This window comes from Struthio camelus, chromosome 3, assembly GCF_040807025.1.
Source record: "Struthio camelus isolate bStrCam1 chromosome 3, bStrCam1.hap1, whole genome shotgun sequence".
In the NCBI taxonomy this organism is placed as follows: Eukaryota; Metazoa; Chordata; class Aves; order Struthioniformes; family Struthionidae; genus Struthio; species Struthio camelus.
In genome coordinates, this window is record NC_090944.1 from 111,594,657 (window position 1) to 111,611,960 (window position 17,304).

The window sequence follows — 17,304 nt, forward strand, 5'->3', positions numbered from 1 at the left end:
TCGCATCCACAAATAAAATTCACATACACAATTACCAAAAGCATCTGGGCTGTTTACATGAAGACATCATAATGAGTTATCAATAACTGTACAGTGTGAAATCTCAGTATCTCTAGCCTTCTCTCATGCCATTCAAGTCTTGCACAAATAAATTTCATTTCCAACTGTGCAGAATAAGGTTTTAGTGAGCTGGCTCTACACCCTGGATAGTTCTTTGTACTCCTTTACCTGTAACTATACACAGTGATCTACCCTTGGGAAGAAAGGATACTTGGGTAAGGACACACGCCTTCGGTTCATGTGAGGCCTAATCCATTTAACATGTAATTTCCATGCTGTCTTTCACTATGTTTATTTTGCCACTGTGGCTAGTGATTGCAAATTCCACACTGGAGTAGATATTCAAAAGCAGTGAGAGCGTTGGACAGAGACATAGGACATGGGCATAAGTGACTATTAAAGAAAACTTATTGGAATCTTTGTATAGCGTGATGCTCGTGAGGGGAATCAAATCTCAGAAACAGGATGATCACTGTCCGGATGGCAACGTAAGTTTCTGTTGCAAGGATCTTTGCAACAGTGCCTTCAGTGAGATTGGGCGAGACTCCCCCAAATGGTTGTTCTACTGAAATCCTATAATCCTATTGGCCTGCGGTCCTGTGTGAACATCCAGTATATGCATGACACACTGCTATTGAGTAATTTTAATTATACACAAAATGTCTCCCAGCTGGCATAACTATGTTCAAAAGACTATGCTACGTGACCATTTCTGCATCTGCAGACACGATTTCTACTGTACCGAAACAAAACACTTGTAAATAGTCAATTTGATCAGTTCCATTGCAGGAACCACCTGGAGAGTCTCTGGGATGGCCAGGTTCTTAGTCAACACATGGAAATGTACAAACTGGTGTAGGCACAGGAGGAGCTACCTGCGGGATCTCTGGTCTGGAGAGCTGCTGCATCAATTAGTCAAAATCTTTGTTGTGAAGGCCACCAGTTCAGTCACATTGTCTCGACTAGGTCTGCTGGTTTAGATCAGTCTATTCTCCTCTATGCAGGTGACTAACGAGGGAGTTCCTGGAACAACTATGAAATTAATGGCTTAAGTACAGTGGGTGTGTACACAGCACAGCCCTGACACTCAGCTACACTACAATTACAACTATAGCACAAACTTGAATTTCATCTTTCAGTCACACTTATCATTTAAATTTCATAGTTCTATGCCAAAGACAAATTTTAGTTCCCTTCTCTAAGAAGTTTTTGAGATCAGTTATTCTCAATCTCCACATTAATTTCAGAATTTCTTATATAGGATCATTTTTATGAATTACACTGAAATAGACAAAAGTCCTAATGAAACATTATTTCAGCATTTATCCCATTTCTCAGGTTGATAGTCACCATGAAAACTTCACTGCCTGCACAGTTATCCATTCTCAGTCACTACTGAAACAAAGGTCTTACCCAAATCAGAGAAAGCTTTTCTGCGTGAATAGCACCTTTAAAATAGTTGACTAAATAATCCTCATCAAGTCAAAGTAAGAGTTCACAGAAGAGTCCTGTGTATATAGCATAGCAACTTTACAATCCCTTACACTTAGGAAATGGCAAGCCAGAAAGAAACCCTACCTAAAAAGAGTTTGTAGCTAAACCAGCCTTTGGCATTGCGTCTTTGCCTGACTAACAAATGTACTTATCAGAAAAAAAGCTCTGTTTCTCAAGAAGAAAATCTTGTCCTTCCCAAGATCTTGCTTCTGTTTATATGCACCATCAAACATGCTTAGCCTAATCTGACGTTTTTCTGGCCTTCTGAAAGATTAAGGCTACCATCACATCCACCTGCGATAATCATGATTATGCGTAAAGCACTAGATTACACAGGTCACCTAGATTTGTAAGCGCTAATCTGCCTCGCTATTCCAATAGGCAAATAAGAATAGTTGTTTTCATCTGCCTTTTACCTGTTTTTTGAGGCGCATTGGGGTTTTGTTGGAGTAGGGAGGACTGCTTTTGGGCAGCTGTCTCTTCAGTGTCTAGCACAGGAAGCCTACTTTCAGATGAGGCCTCTAGATGCTGCTATAATAAAAAAAAATAGCCTCTCTCATACATCCGATCGTTGTTCAATGCAGTCATTTCCAATAAATATCCCTCACCAATCTAAACAAGAGTTTATGTGTCAGTAGCAAATGAATTACATCAGTGTAGAGAAAAGGGGAAAAACATGAGATGTATATTGTCAATATTTTTGCAAAAGAACAGAGCTAAAAAACAGACCTAACAATCAGAAGTTATATACATCTTTATACTTTTTACACAAAACTTAGAGAAATTCTTATTGATAAATCCAGTAAAGAACCTCTTTTCTTAGGCATAAGAGACTTTATTAAAGCTGAAATAATTTTTTTCTCAAGAGAAAAACAATAAGGCACATAAATGTATTTATTTTGCTCGGAGTCCATTACACCTTTTTCCCCTGAATGACTTCCCCCTTGGATTAACCTCTAAGTCTACACCACAAATGTATGAAATGCACTTGGCTTAACTCTTGCCATAACTCTTACAACAAGCAAAAGGTGATCAAAAAAACTTATGCAGCAGGATTTCAGCCTGGGGAACAGCTCTGTTTTTCCAATTTTCATTTCTCGTGGACAATAATAAACTCAAAATCACAGTGGTATTTTGTACACAGAGAGGAAAAAAAAACACCGAAATTTTTAGTTGCAGAAGTTTTAGCTAGCAGTTCCTTTAACTGTCAGGGAAACTTGTGTATAAAATAAAACAAAGTTTGACTGAGCTATGAGTAAGCAAGTAACGTCTTCCTCCTGGAGTCATACCCCACTGGTGAAGAAATAACATCTGGGATTTATTCCCTCAGCAGCTCTCTTTTTTCCCTTAAGAAGTAGTATTAAACAAACAGCATGAGACTCATAACATATAACAACCCACCACCAGTTTCTTGTATTGAGTGAAACATCAAGGTTTGAGTTGACCTATGCAGAGGGCTAGATTTCAGACTGTTCCTATTCTATAAATCCAGAATCCCATCAGTTTTAAAGCAAAGCACTGCCAGGTTCTATATAAGCCTGAACTATTCCCTCCTCTTTTTAGAGAGAAACGGAATAAAACCAAAGAAAAATACCCTCAAAGAAAATCTTGATTGCAGCTCACTGATACAGGAAATTTATAAATGGAATCAATCAAGCTCTAATTTTCTTTTCCTTTAAACTAAATCCAGACTTCTATTTATTTACAGTTTTTGGCTCAGCCAACACTAGGGCAGTCCCTCTGAAAGCAAGGTACTCAATATATTGAAAAGGCAGCACTAACTATTAAAAGATATATATATATATTTTGGAGAATGACTCTCAAATACACTCAGAAATACAATTAGAAACATATTTTGCATGGAAACTTTATGTAAGGCATCTTCCTTAGAACTGTTTTGTAATAAATTACTAGCCTCTGTTGTTACCATGTGTGCAAATAAGGGCTGAGAAAACTTTCCCTTCCTTCAGTAAGGCTGAATTGAATATATTTTAAACATGGAAAACTTAAGATAGCGATTTTTTTTGTTTTATTTTCCACAATTTTTGACATGAGGAATTACAATTATCAAAACAGCTCTTGCTACTTCAGTTGAATCAGACTGGTAGCAAGGTTCTTTCAAGGTTTCTCTTTCTTCTCAGTTTTATAGTTAAGAGGATGGGAGACACTCAAATACACTTCAGACAGACAAAACCCCAAGTCTAATAAGCAGTGTTGGCTAAACCTTGTTTACAAAAGGATCCAAAAGTTCAGAAGTTTATCCTGCCAGTGCACACTGAAATAACTAAGGCTTCTTTTATTTAAAATTTGAAGTATGAAGAAAGACTTTTCCTAAGTTAGACTTTTTACTTAAAATGATCCTTGCAAGCATTTTGATAGCTCTCTTTCCAGGCTGAGGAACAAGGGAATGAGGAAAATCTCTTAAACTTTAAGGAACCAGAAAGACCTTCTAGTAGAAAAAGTAGAAGGTCAGCTTTCATTTTAACTAAATTGAACAATCTGCTTCATCATCATTAAGTAATAATATACTAATATTAAGCATTAATGACATTTTCATTCTCGTAAAAACTTTATGGGCATACAGAAATTTAATACAAACATCAGCCAAGTGGTGACTTAATTTGCAAAGCTTTAATTCTAGAGTATCCAGGGCAATTTACAGTCTGGACCTCACATCTGGTTAGTACCACATAATACTATGCTTGCTATTCAGAGCAGACAAAAAAAATCAAATATCTGAAAGACTATGCAAAAATTAAGTGTTTTACTGAGTCAGTTTAGTTAGATTAGGAATATAATACAGCCTAGGTCTATAAACACATATGTTCTAGTTTCACTAGTGAAATCAAACAAGTTTTAGGGGTGAGCTTAGGGCTATAAAGGTCAACTCTTCAGCTAATCCAGTGCAACCTCTGTAGACAGTATTTGCTGCTCAGTTTTGTTTCATTGGTGTATGACAACCAGATCAACAGCGAAGGACATGTTCTCAGTCAACAAAGCCCAGCTACTAGAGATGTAGCAGACTTCTCTACTGACATAAGTGACTATTTCCAGGGTGCTTAGAGGAATTAAGATTTGTGTTCAGAAGCTGAAATGTGATTATTAGTTAATAACTAAAAACAAGAACTAAATAAGAAAGATAAACAAATACTGCCCAATAGACAGTTAATTAAAACTATACCTCTGAAAAATAAGAAGGGGGAGAGGAAGAAAATCTGTCCTCATTTACTATAGGGCCTTTCTTCTGAACTGAGAATAACTGCAGAAATATTTTTAATTTTCTGTTGTAGTACATTGAAATAAACCTAAGGATACTATCAATATCCTTTTTAAACAAAAGGGACCATCTTAGAAACAAGGTTCATTAGCTGCGAAGCTATTTAGAAAACCAAATACTTGATTCTCTTTTGCACTCACCTTTTAAGGACTTCCAACATACCTATCTAGTCACTCATTGTTTTCTATAATATATTACTTCTTTTTGTGTTGAGCCTATGTATTAGCAGAAACAGCAAATGAGCCTTTAGATATAAAGAACTGTTCCTGTTGGGAACTTATTTTGCAAACAGCCACCAAGACTTTTGCAAAGCTTCCAGGACAAAAGAGCATTCAAGCTGGCCTGGTTAAGCCCACATATGTAATCAAGAATTTGTAAACTGTCTGGACACACAATAATTATACAGTTCTTTTCGACACTGTTTCTTTAATTTTACCTACAACTTGAATCAATTCCCTTTTCATAACTTCCTTACTCTCTCTATGATGGCAAAGATGCCCACATCAATATGCTGTTCATCTTTTCTCTCCCCCATCAGTCTTTCTCTTCTGCCCTACCTAAGTCCTGTTAAGTAAGCCAGTTTCTAAGTCACATTCATATCTCTCCTGAAGCTCACCTGAACTTCAGAGGCTACAGAGGTGGAAGATAGGAATCAATTCATCTAATACACACCTCCAATCCTGAATACCCATGCAACCTTCTCACTGACTTCATCTATCACCCCTCCCTTCACACTTAACAACTGTCAACACCACAAACGTCCCCGCTGGGTATATCCAGCTAGTGCGGGAGATGGAGAGCTCAGACGAACCAGCTAGACCACCACCTACCTAAATTAATAATGTTAAATACATAAAGTGGAATTACAACCTCTGCAGTACCTTAGCTAATGTAATTTGCCATATCAAAACTTCTACCGAGTCTTTCAGTCCCAAACCTAAATGTATCATCGAAAAGTCAGGACTGATGACTCTGTGTTCCCTGCAGCCAATAACTCTGAGAAGTTCAATAGGTACCTGCAGCACAGAACACTAATGACAGCAACAGTCACCAAACAAACCTCAAGATAGAAAAATGCTTCTCTTGCAATATTCTCAGCTGAGCATCCTCAAAGAGAGGCAGAATGCAAACTGTAATAGCTGGGAGAGCTCTCCTAATGCTTCACCATGGGAACGAAGCCGCTACTGACCTTTAGTACATAATGTATATAATAAACCTGTCAGGGAAACTGGAAGAAATGCCATATAAAGTTATTTTCCTTTTCTGTTAAGACTTCAGTTTAAAAAAAAACTAATATTTTTAAAAGCTGTAAAGCTCTGAGCAGTTTCACAGTAGGTATGTCTTCTCTAATAAGCTAGTTTTTTTCCCTTATGCTCTTTCGCAAGTGTTCCCCAGGTAGCAACATCTGAAACAGACAGCTCACTAATGGAGTCAATCTGACATTTTCACTAGTGTTTCTAAGGCTATTTAATAGTAAGAGCTCTCACATGTGCCGTACAAAGCCTTACTGGACCTCACAAATGTAGTGAGGTCTCACAACACTCATTATAATAAAATATCCTATTCCTCTTTCATGGGAGGAGAAAGTAGACAATTAATGAATTTCTCTCAGCCATAAAAAGGAAAGATTCAGAAACAAAAGCTAGGATTCCTAATTTTAGGATTGTGCTCTGAACACTATTCAGTATTTCCCTTGATACAATTTAGCATTCTTAATTACAATGACCTAGCTATTATCATGAAGAGCCTTTTAAAAAAATTATGGCCTAGATCTTGTAATTTAGCTTTTCTAACATATTCCCTTTCTTCTGGATAGTTATATCTCCTTTTTTAGAGGAGCTGTATTTTTTTTTAATTACAAAAATATTTTCCAAAGCTTTCTGCATCTAAACTCTTTTGTTTCAAGTAGGAAATAATGTTGTTTAGTTCCCACCATAGATTTAATGACACAAAGAAAAATGTGCAAAGAAATAATTACAGGGAGAATTCATAAATTAACAGTTACACCAGTTCTCAGGGCATGATACAAAAACAAATACAGTTACACAGAGAAAGGCATAATTACACCAAGAGAGTGCTACATTTTCAGCATCTATGCTCAATAATAGTGAAATGGGCCAACTCCCCCCAAAGAAATCAGTCATTTTCAGTGCCTTTGTATGGAATGAGGCTACCTTTTCTTTTTTCCCCAAAAGGGCCTGAAATTATACTCCTCAGTCCACTGGTAAGTATCATTTAACTAGTTTGATTTGTGGACATATTAAACTCCTACTAGTCTCATTGACATTTCTGTTAATGTTGAGAATGAAGCTGGACTTCTCATAAGAATTAGGCTGGCGTATCTGGGGAAAACATCTCAAGGTATATATTATTGCTAGAATTGGCAATTAAACCTGAAACAGTGCAAAACTGTCCTATCACAACTATTCATTATGATATAGTATGCTTTAAGAGGTGGAAGGGATGATTATAAAGTGGATAAAAAGAAATGGACGTACAATTCTAAAATAATATGTGAGCTCCTTACCCCTCGTCTGGACCATTTTAAGCTCAGTGAAAGGATAAGCACAAAACAAAGAGGGTTTAAGTACTCCAGTTTGGGTAAGGCTGTCTTCCTCTTTTACAGAGAGAGAGGCTATTCATAAAGACGTGCTCAAGTCTTAGCTTAGAGGTGGGGCCACGGCACACAGGGACAGACTGAGGCAGTACTGTAACTTAGACTGAAGGGGCTTTCATAACAAAGAGGGGCATACAAGCTGATTTAAAGGTTCAAAAAGAGATTTCCACCTAGACTGTGGTACCTTAAAAGTGAAGGATGGCATGCCACTGAAAAATAATATTTTTCATAGAGCCAACATGTAATCAGTCTCATAGTTGGCACATAAAATACAATACATTGAAATGGTGCTTTACAAATGTCAAGGAAACAAAGATTGCAAGAGAGCTAACAACATTTATTAGACCAAAGATCCTCTCCTTTCAAACTCTTCTTCTGCATCTGTTTTTAGACCATCATGCTTACAACAACATATTTCAGAGCATGCTGCTGAATATTAAGAGTTCAAGAGCAAGTGTGAAAAATCTTACTTTTAGAGGACCAGTGGAGCATACAGTCAAAATCCAGCTCCCTTTGACAGTCTTAAGGGGGCTGATTTGGAGGAAGTGATCTGCCTGCAAAGCTGTACAGAGTTTCTGCAATCGTCTCTAGAACTAGGTGACTTCTTTCTGGCTTCAGATTTTAATAAACAAGATTGTACTTATTTAAACCGTATTAACTTCAATCAAGCCAGAGGCATCCATAATTCCTAAGAAAAAAATTCTAGATTACTTCATGGTTTTGGATTGGAACACATAAAATTCATGGCTTTCACAGTTTCAACCCACAAATGTGCCCGCAAACTGTGGATTCTGCTGCAGATGCACTCAAAAAGCCTGGCACCAGGGTCATTAGTAATTTTTGAAGATTTGGCTGTGCTTCTGAAACATGCAAAACAAACATTTTCAGAGGTAACTCTTCACCTCTTGATAACTTAGAATCTGGAATTTTAAATATGACTTTATACTTTTTTCTTACCAGAAACTAAGCTTTCCTGTCCAATTGGCAGGGCAACTCTAAGAGCAGGTAGCAAGTGTGTACTGTTACCAATGCTAGTGCACAGTGTATACTGTTTATTGTTAAACATGCTGTAATGTTCACACATGTTTTTGTATAAATTAAGGAAGCAACAAACTGCAAGGGCTGCAGCAAGAATTCAATGAACTTCATCTTTAAATAAAGGTGGGGGGGGGGGGGGGCCAAGGGAAGAAACAGAGAAAAAGCAGCATTGTGTCTCTTTCTGTAGCAGAAAAGGTAAGAAGGTGGACAGGAGGAACAAGAGCTTCCAGAGGCAATGCACAGTACCCAGTGTCAGCAGGAATGCTGGAAGGGTAAAGTCCATAATTCCTGCAAATTCTCTTTCTGGGCTGCTACATTCAGTCCTGCTGCAACTACCTGCAGGTCAGAACAAGTCCCAGTTTTCAGAGGAGAGTTTTGCTCCCATCAGCTTTTCGTCTAAGCAGATGCATTAAGCACAGCCTGTTTAATTAAAGTCCAGGCACTTTTTTTTTTTTTTTTTTAAATGAGGATTGTGCTGTGTGAAAAACCATGCAAGAACATAGGCTCATCTAGCTGCAGGGGGAGGAAAATGGTGCATACTGAAGGCCAACAACCCAGGGGTTTGGGCAGCAATAGCAGCATATAAGAGGGAAGAGCAGAAGGATCTCAGTAGCAGGTGTGAAAGGCCTAGGAAGAGTTAGGAAGGCAGGGAAAGCTGAGGGCTGGGAGCTTCTTGGAGGAAGAAGGGGAGTCAATGGGGAAGACTAATGGGAGAAAGGAAAAAAGGGGAAGATTAGAGAGTAGAAGGGAGTTGCTCTGGGATAGAGAGAGAGAGATTGGAAAAGTTTAGGGATAGCAGGGCTCAAGAAATGCATTGAGAAAAGGATGGGAAGATCTCTATTCTTAGACAAGAAAGGTTAGGGATATTGGTGGGGTCAGGAAGGGGGAGCTTCCATGTAGCATGGGGCTTGGGGGTGAGCAAATACACCCACATATACTTAATAGGCTAGTGGCCATCCTCTTTTAACAATCCACTTTATTGCTATCAGAAATATGGCAATCCCAGCAAGTTGCCAGCTCTCCCCTACGTTATCTCTGTGGAGGCTCTACACATGCATTGGAAAGCCTGAGACTGGCTCTTCCTGAATGTTCAAGGGCTGTGTTTTTGCAAGCTGCTCCCTCCTACCCATTTTTGCACAACTTCATATGCTGAATCTCAGTATAGTCTTTACTATTTAGTGGAAATTGACTTCCTCTAAAAAGTGTAATTTCCTTTTTTTAAAAAAAATTATAAATTCATTCAGTAAACATGATGTATTTTTCAACTTAACATGATGTCATCACATTCTTATCTAAAGCTAAACAGTTATAAAAACTATAAAGAATAGAACACTATAGTATGAATGTTTAATGGTAATGAACTACAAAAATGGATCTAACTATTGAACTCTTTTAAGTGGATCTCCTGAACAGAACAACATGTAAGAAAATATTAGGTTTGATGTTCCACCTAATGATATATCACTTGGACATAAATATACCAAGCTTTTAGCTGACTAGCTTAGAATTGCTGTCCTCTTACATTTTGCTAGCATGTTTTTACCCTTTTCATTATTACACCTATATTGTCTTTGTCTCACAGTATTACCAGAACACAAGAACTCCAGAAATACACCTACTCACGCTTCCTAAGACATTATTAAGGCTAAACATAGATATATGCAACAATAGTTAAATATCAGCCATTAGGCTGATAAGAAATACTAAGTTATTTAGGAAGCATCAGGTTTGCAACTCTGGTATGTGTCAGAGTGCAAAGTACTGGATCTCCCTCATTCCAGGTCATTAGCTCAATATTTCCAATTACGTCCAAAGCAGGTTTGATGAATCTGTGAAAGTTAAATTAAAAAATAAAATAAATTCAGATATACTGCAGTGTGAAAATAAATCACTTCAATCAACAACCTTAACAGTGTTTTTTAGTGTTATCAAACAATAAAACACACAGTGCTCAGCTTAGATTTTGTTAATGTTTCCAGGCCCAGATTAGAATAAATCTGATGTAAAGATTCTCTTTCCCCCTGGTGCTCCTTAATTTCTAAGGTTTTTGCTGTTTAATAAAAAAAATGTGTTGCATATTTGAGTCAAGTAATATCAGAATAGGATGCCTTTTTCAAAAAAGCTTGATGGAAAAAAGCTTTCAAACAGATTCCTTTTGCTGAAGATTACTAATACAAAATATGCCATTCGAGAAAGAGGCAATACTGAGATAAAGAGTTTGCTGAAACCTGTTGAGTTCTTCCATCTAATTTAACATAATGAAGAAATCTGAATGACAAAACATGTTTCTACAACTAAAGTAGTTAGCATCTCATCCAGATGTACTGAAGGGAAGTGCAGATAATTGGTGGATTGATCCATTAAACATGCACTTATTCTATATACCAATGCCGGTACTTTCAGTGCCCTGCATGCACTGACCTTCCTAGCATACTGCTCAAAGACCGCGTACAAAAAGGCCTTCCATGAAAAGTCATGAAGTTCTGTATCCAAAACAAAACACCAAAAAAAAAAAAAACATATAATGAATGCACCGGTACTTTAATAAAACTTGCTCTATTACCAATAGAGAGACTAAGACTTGCTTGTAAATTTATTAGCTCAATACCTTTGGGAGACAGGCATCTAGTGAGTTTTTCTGCATTGAAGTAGTGTTAATACTTGAAATTACTCCAGGGGCATTCTCCCATGGCTCCTCAGAACAAACCATCTAGGACCACCAAGGTGATTTTGTTGTCTCTGCACTTTACTGTGGGCTGGTGAATAACAGAAGTTTACTTCATATAGCAGCAGTGCACAGCACAAATCTTAATTTCACTAGCTACACTGAAACTGCATTCAGCCCTCCAGTTATTTTGAAGTAAATCAGTTATGAATGAGAATTATTGGAAATTAAATCCAGCTACTACTCCTGAAACACCACAAAAAAGGCCCCTTATTAAATTTAAGGTTGTGATAACCTATTTGTTTCACTGTGGTCAATGAAGCCTTTAAAATACTTTAAAAACATCCAGGGAAGAAGAAAGATATAGGCCAGTGCTGAATACATGAAAGATCTAGAGTAATCTGGTTCTGTGGACCTAATTTTCACTTATATGGGAATATGTCAGGGTGACTCAGCAAAGACATTGAGATGACAGATGTGATTCCATCAGCGCACAAGCTGGTGGAAAAGGGGATGAAGAACACGCCAGCAGAAACTACAGCCTATTGCATGCTGTTTTATGCATTCGTAACAAACAGAGATACACAACAGCTCTGAGAACAGCTTCAGAGAAGCAACTTCATCAAGGTAAACGAATAAGGCACGTGTCTTATAAACCCTAAGTACTAAATTCTTATAATAGGAAGCAATGCCATAGTCATTGGCTTTTAACTAGATAGTTGAACCCTTCAAGCTGTTTGTAGCAATAAAAGGTTAGCAGAGGTCAAGGAAAGCAAGTTTCACTTTTAGGTATCTGCTTTTTTTAATAGATGAACTGCCAAAAGAAACACCTTTCCCACTAAATTCCACTTCTGTTATGGAGCCATTTTCCTTCCAAAGCTGGTTAAATGATCATCGCGGAGACTTAAGGATTGCTTCTGCTTTATTTATGTTTGGAGATAACTTTGAAACAGAGGTAGGAGCTTTTTAACTTCTCCGAGAGCAAGATTTTTTTTAAAAGGTACAGATGTCAGATGCCTCACGTTTAGGCTGAGTGAATCCAGTTCCAGAACCTCCAGGTAGTCAGTAGAGAAGACTACCCATCCCCACAGAGCAATTCAGTTGTTGCCTGACCTGCCTCTCTGAAGCACCTCTCTTGGTCCACTGATTTGTCTAGCTTACAGCAGGGAAGCTCCTGTCTCGGATACTTCAGCTTAAGGAATCAAGCTGAACCTTGTTTCCATGTATTTTCTTTCGGATTTAAATAGACATCTTTGCTCCCCCCTCCCATATTTCCTGAATTAAAAATAGTTGTGAGTAATATTTACATCATGGTGGTATGTTTGACTTCCCTTCATGTTTGAACAGTATTCTCAGTGCCAAGTCTAATTTGGACATGTAAATATATAGTTATTTCTGTTAACCTACAGAAAAAGGGAAACAAAGGGAACTGGTCAGCACCAGGCATCCTGGGCTGTGTTAGAGCATTTTGCCCTTCTCAGTCTAGTCAAGCACTGTTCAGGTGTAAGCGAAGCTGCTACCTTTTGATATCTGTTCTGTATGCATGATAGTTTACAAAACGTTCTTTCCTTGGGTTGCTCAAAGTCACACTCTGAGGAATCCAGTACATTTGACAGCAAAGTGGCAGAGGGTCAATACAGAAAGGACAGATAATAATGGGAAAAGTCAGTCCAATCTGCAGCTTTTCCAATGCTAGCAGAAACATCTTTTTGACTTCACCAGGCTCTTGATGGGGCCCAGAGTTCATGAGGAGGAAGTGCCTATTCCAAGAACAGAAGCAGGCGAGGATATAGATGCTAAGCTGAGAGTGGGAGGAGGCAGAAGGAATAGATAAGTGAGGATGCAGAGGAGCATAAGGAATGGCAGGTGTGATCAGTTCCCTTTTTATCAGCAGGAATCAATAAGAGAATAGCAAACATAATGTGAATTTTAATGTCTGTAAAAATAACGTCATATTCTTTGAACATTTTTCTCTAAAAATAGAATATTTTAGATGCTGTAGGAAGATGAACACGTACACTTCAGTTACTGAGATGAATCCATTACTTTTCTTCCCATGTTTCCCCCTCTTTCTTTTAGGCTATAGTTTACGGACCAGGAATAACTGAAAAAAGCAAAAAGAATTCAGATATCTGGATATGGCAGCTGGTATGTGACAATTCACACGACTGTTAACCACGACACTCAGGGTAAATTGAACAGTAGTAAAGCCTCCTAGCACAGGCAGCAAAACCTAAAATGATTAACTTCCTTCTCACAGGAGACATCAGCTGCAGACACCACCCTTCTTCAGCAAACTATTGATAGAAATAGCTGTAAACTATTGCTGCTTTAAAAATAGTCCCTCTTTTTTAATCACCTTATACGTTCAAAACAGAGCCACTGCTATCCTTCATCAGGTCTTGGTGAGGGTTTTGATTCCTACCAGCATATATCTTTAAAATACAAAATGCCTGTGAGTGATAAAAAGTGTCATCTATTACCTCTTCCTTGAAGCGTTTGCCCTCATACTGCAGTTCTACTGGTAACAGGTAAGCTGTAGACCAAGCTAATGAAAATCTAACTGAAAGCTTGTTTATACAAAAGCAGAGCAGTAAGTGATCCAGATGCCCTTCATTCAACTAACTGAAAACAAGCAGAGGAAAGCTAGTTTCCAGGCACACAAGTCAGGCTGGCTTAAGCCAGACATTTCTGTCAGTTCCTGTTCTGTTCAAATTCACAGGGACTATCAAATACTAATTAAAGACATAATAATTCTGAAGGACACTTCTTTTTATGCTGCAGTTTACAGCAGCCTCTGCAAGCACGACCTTGTTCTTGCTGGCAAGAATCTGGCTCTGCTGCTTGACAAGATAACGATGAGTCCATTGCAGTGTAGATGGACTCCTATTAGCAATTTCTGTCAGCTCCCTGCTGACTTGTGAACTGCTTTTGAAGACTTAGAAAGGTATTAGGAATCAAAAAAGTTAAAAAGGAACTTGAAATACTCCAGGAGGTAAGCCCTGCGACTTCCAGAGAGGCGTGCCAGTTTGCAGGCTGCTAGGTTAGATTGTTAGCAGTGTATCCCCAAGGGACCAGGCAATGGGTTGCAGCTTTATCGCAGCGAACAGTGAACCATGAAGCATGTTTTTATTGATGCTAATATTGTCAGACAGGGAATATCTGCTGACGTTTTCGCGAAGCCTCATAAAACAGAACAGGTTTGAAGCACTTTTTCTGTAGGAAAGAATTTTGCACTTAGCAGCAGCATTTTCTTTCTGCTAGTGACAGTACATGAAAAATTAAAAGCTGGCTCTCTGTTTTTTCCCTTCAGGAGGGCACATCTACTGTTACCATGGATGGTAAAACCCTGACTCTAGCTGCTGGTGACAGCCTGCTTGTCCGTGCCCAGTCTGTGTGAGTAGAGATGAGCGAGTGGTTCGATACATGACTTCCCAGACCCTGACAGCATAAATTTTGTTTATTCAGTCCATACCAGACTGGGCTTCAACTGGTGCAGAAACACACAGGCTCTGTGAATGCAGGATTTGCAATAGGTTATATTATTCCTCAAGGCAGAGGTGTCTTGAGGAAGAAATAAAGCCAGACATTCATTCTAACTAACCTCCTACAATAAACCTGGGAAAAGGTAACAAATAAAAGAAAAACTGCTAAAAAACACAGTGTATAGAAGGCCCTGCATAAGGGTAGATGGAGCTAATACACCAATCAGCAATCACAGAAGATCCTCTAAGCTTGATACCAGCCTTAATCAACATATAGGTACAGTAGGTATTTGAGTACCAGACCAAACACACAACTCTCTCCGGAGTAGGATGCATAGGGCTGTTTCATAATCACAAGGCATATGTGAAGGAAAAACTGGTGAAAATAGTTTCCAGAGAGAATGTAATGAGAAAGTACTTGCCAACTCTGTGAGAAGTGGCATGGGCTGATAGAGTGCCCACCATGAAAAAGATGAACAATGATGTACACTTACTGGTAATGCAATGCAGAAGATTAAAATCAAATTATAGACTTGACTTTCTTTCCTACAGGAAATTACCAATCTAATAAGTAGTAGTTCTGATATTTGCACCTTCTATATATCATACGTCACTAAAGAAAAAAAATAAATCACTGAAAGAGATGAAACCATCCAACTGTGCACAGAACTGTTCTCTATAACTGTGATTCCGACATGTAGCCACCTCCTCCCTCTACTGTTACCTCCCACCACTTTTATAAATCACTTATCTTAAATTAAGACCCAGTCCTGCAGTCCAACCAGTGAAACCATGTTTTCAAAATCCTGGTATAATGCAATGCATTATAAGACCAGATTAAGACCTTTCAGATTATAGGATCTATACAGCAGGCGCAGTCTTACTGTGTGTATCACTGTGGTACACTGATTTTGATCTCTGGCCACCTGTGCAACTGACATAAAAATGGCTAATATAAAAGTAATTTTGCCTTGTGGTCCTCACTCTTGAATTCTTAAATGCACACATCACTAAAACGTACTCACTGAGATGATTTTGTTTCAGTCTTTCAGTGACCGAGATCAGAATATAAACCTTTCCCCTAGGTTCACTCATAAGTAGAACTATGTTCTTCCCCAGTGTTTCATGGTTGACTTATACTAGTGACGGTGGAGACTAATTCCCTGAAATTTCACAAAATATACCAATATGGAAAGGAAATAAATGTAATCAGAACAGCACCTCATATTCCTCTACATTTCTAGCAGCATAAATATTTTTATTGCCATTTTGGGTGGAGTTTTTAAATACTTTGGATCATCTGTCTTTCCATTTTCAAGGTACTGCTGGAAGAGAACAGAAGGATGTGTGGCTCTTTACATTGCTCAGGATCCAAAACGCAAGCAACCTTATATCTAGCTGTTGTGCCAATCAAGTTTGATGATAAAGTTTGAGGCTACTTGGCTCATCTTAATGATCAGTTTAGAGTGCATGGAATTTGAACAATCTAACAAAATGATTACACTAGAATCAAGCACTATGCCCAATTAAAACTAAAAAAAAAAAGTAGTTTAAACTTCAGCAAAATCTACTAGTTATTTTGTTAAAAACAAAACAATAGCTGTTATCCAAAAAACAAATGAACAATGGATCCAAGTAATAGGAGTTTATATCTATAAACACACACACATACACACACAGGGTAATATATATGATCCTATCTAGAATAAATTAAAGGTTTTTCTAATGCAAGACCCTGCTGCAAGAGGAAGAAAATGAAGTAGGAGTAATATTGTTTTCCTAGATTATATTTTAGCTACATCACAAGACTTAAGATAAGGAACTCTTGTTTCTAATCACTTAATATCCCTAGCACCTTTTGTAACCTGGTCTTCACTGCATCTCAGCTTTGTCATATGTAACAAATTGGGCGTAACATGAGTTACCCCATCCATGGCTGGTAGGCTCTTAATTGTAGTAGTTCCCAAAATTTCTGAGATCCAGATAAGAGAGAGATTAAAAAGAGACCAACTGCATTACTTAGATCACTGTTTTTGCTCCAGGTGACTTGATACCAGTTTACCAAATCTGGCAATGCAATATCAATGACAGTTATCAGTAACATGCCACTTGTACCATGCTGAACGCCATCTGTACAGTGCGCTATCATAACCTAATGTATTATGACTCCAACACAAGCATTCTGGTTATGGTTTTCTAGCTGCAGAAATTTTATTTCAAAGTAGCCTAAGAAGTGTATTGGGGGACAAGAGAGAAGAAAGATGTAAAATAATCTGTTTCTACTAACTGTTGCTTGTTTCTGAAGGAACGGATGAGGTTTCTTCATTGCACTTCAACGTGTGAATGTAATGTGAAAGCAGGCAGTATAATTAGCTTTTCCTGCTTTTCTTCTAGGAAGTCTCCAGGGTTTTTACATATTGTCCTTCATAAATTTTTACCGTTGGATAACAGGTTGCTTAAATAGTTCCAAGCATTACCAATTGCATATTTAAAAAAGCAGAAGCTTACTGTTACTTGATTTCTTATAACTATAATATTTAAATAATTTTAAAATTTGTGTATCTATCACCTACAAAGCTTATTAAACTAAGATGACATACATGTTTTATTCAGGTTTTCATTCTTCTGGTGAGAAAGGCTCACATGGGTTGGCTTTAATCTATACCTT

At 37.9% G+C, this 17,304-nt stretch overlaps 1 protein-coding gene across 14 annotated transcripts in view; it reads left to right on the top strand.

The window, feature by feature from the left end:
• HAAO (3-hydroxyanthranilate 3,4-dioxygenase) overlaps window positions 1-17,304 on the top strand; it is a 69,047-nt gene that overhangs the window by 18,107 nt on the left and 33,636 nt on the right. For 13 of the 14 annotated variants that reach the window (XR_011140395.1, XR_011140396.1, XM_068939696.1 and 10 more), the window contains exons 7-9: window positions 11,961-12,106; window positions 13,231-13,299; window positions 14,465-14,547. Coding sequence is in view for 12 of the 14 variants with exons in the window: in XM_068939696.1 (XP_068795797.1) it covers window positions 11,961-12,106; window positions 13,231-13,299; window positions 14,465-14,547 (298 nt within the window). In the remaining 2 variants the exon portion in view is untranslated. Of the gene's footprint in view, window positions 1-11,960; window positions 12,107-13,230; window positions 13,300-14,464; window positions 14,548-15,955; window positions 17,238-17,304 lie in introns of those variants that run through there. The other variant, XM_009668910.2, reaches the window with a different exon arrangement.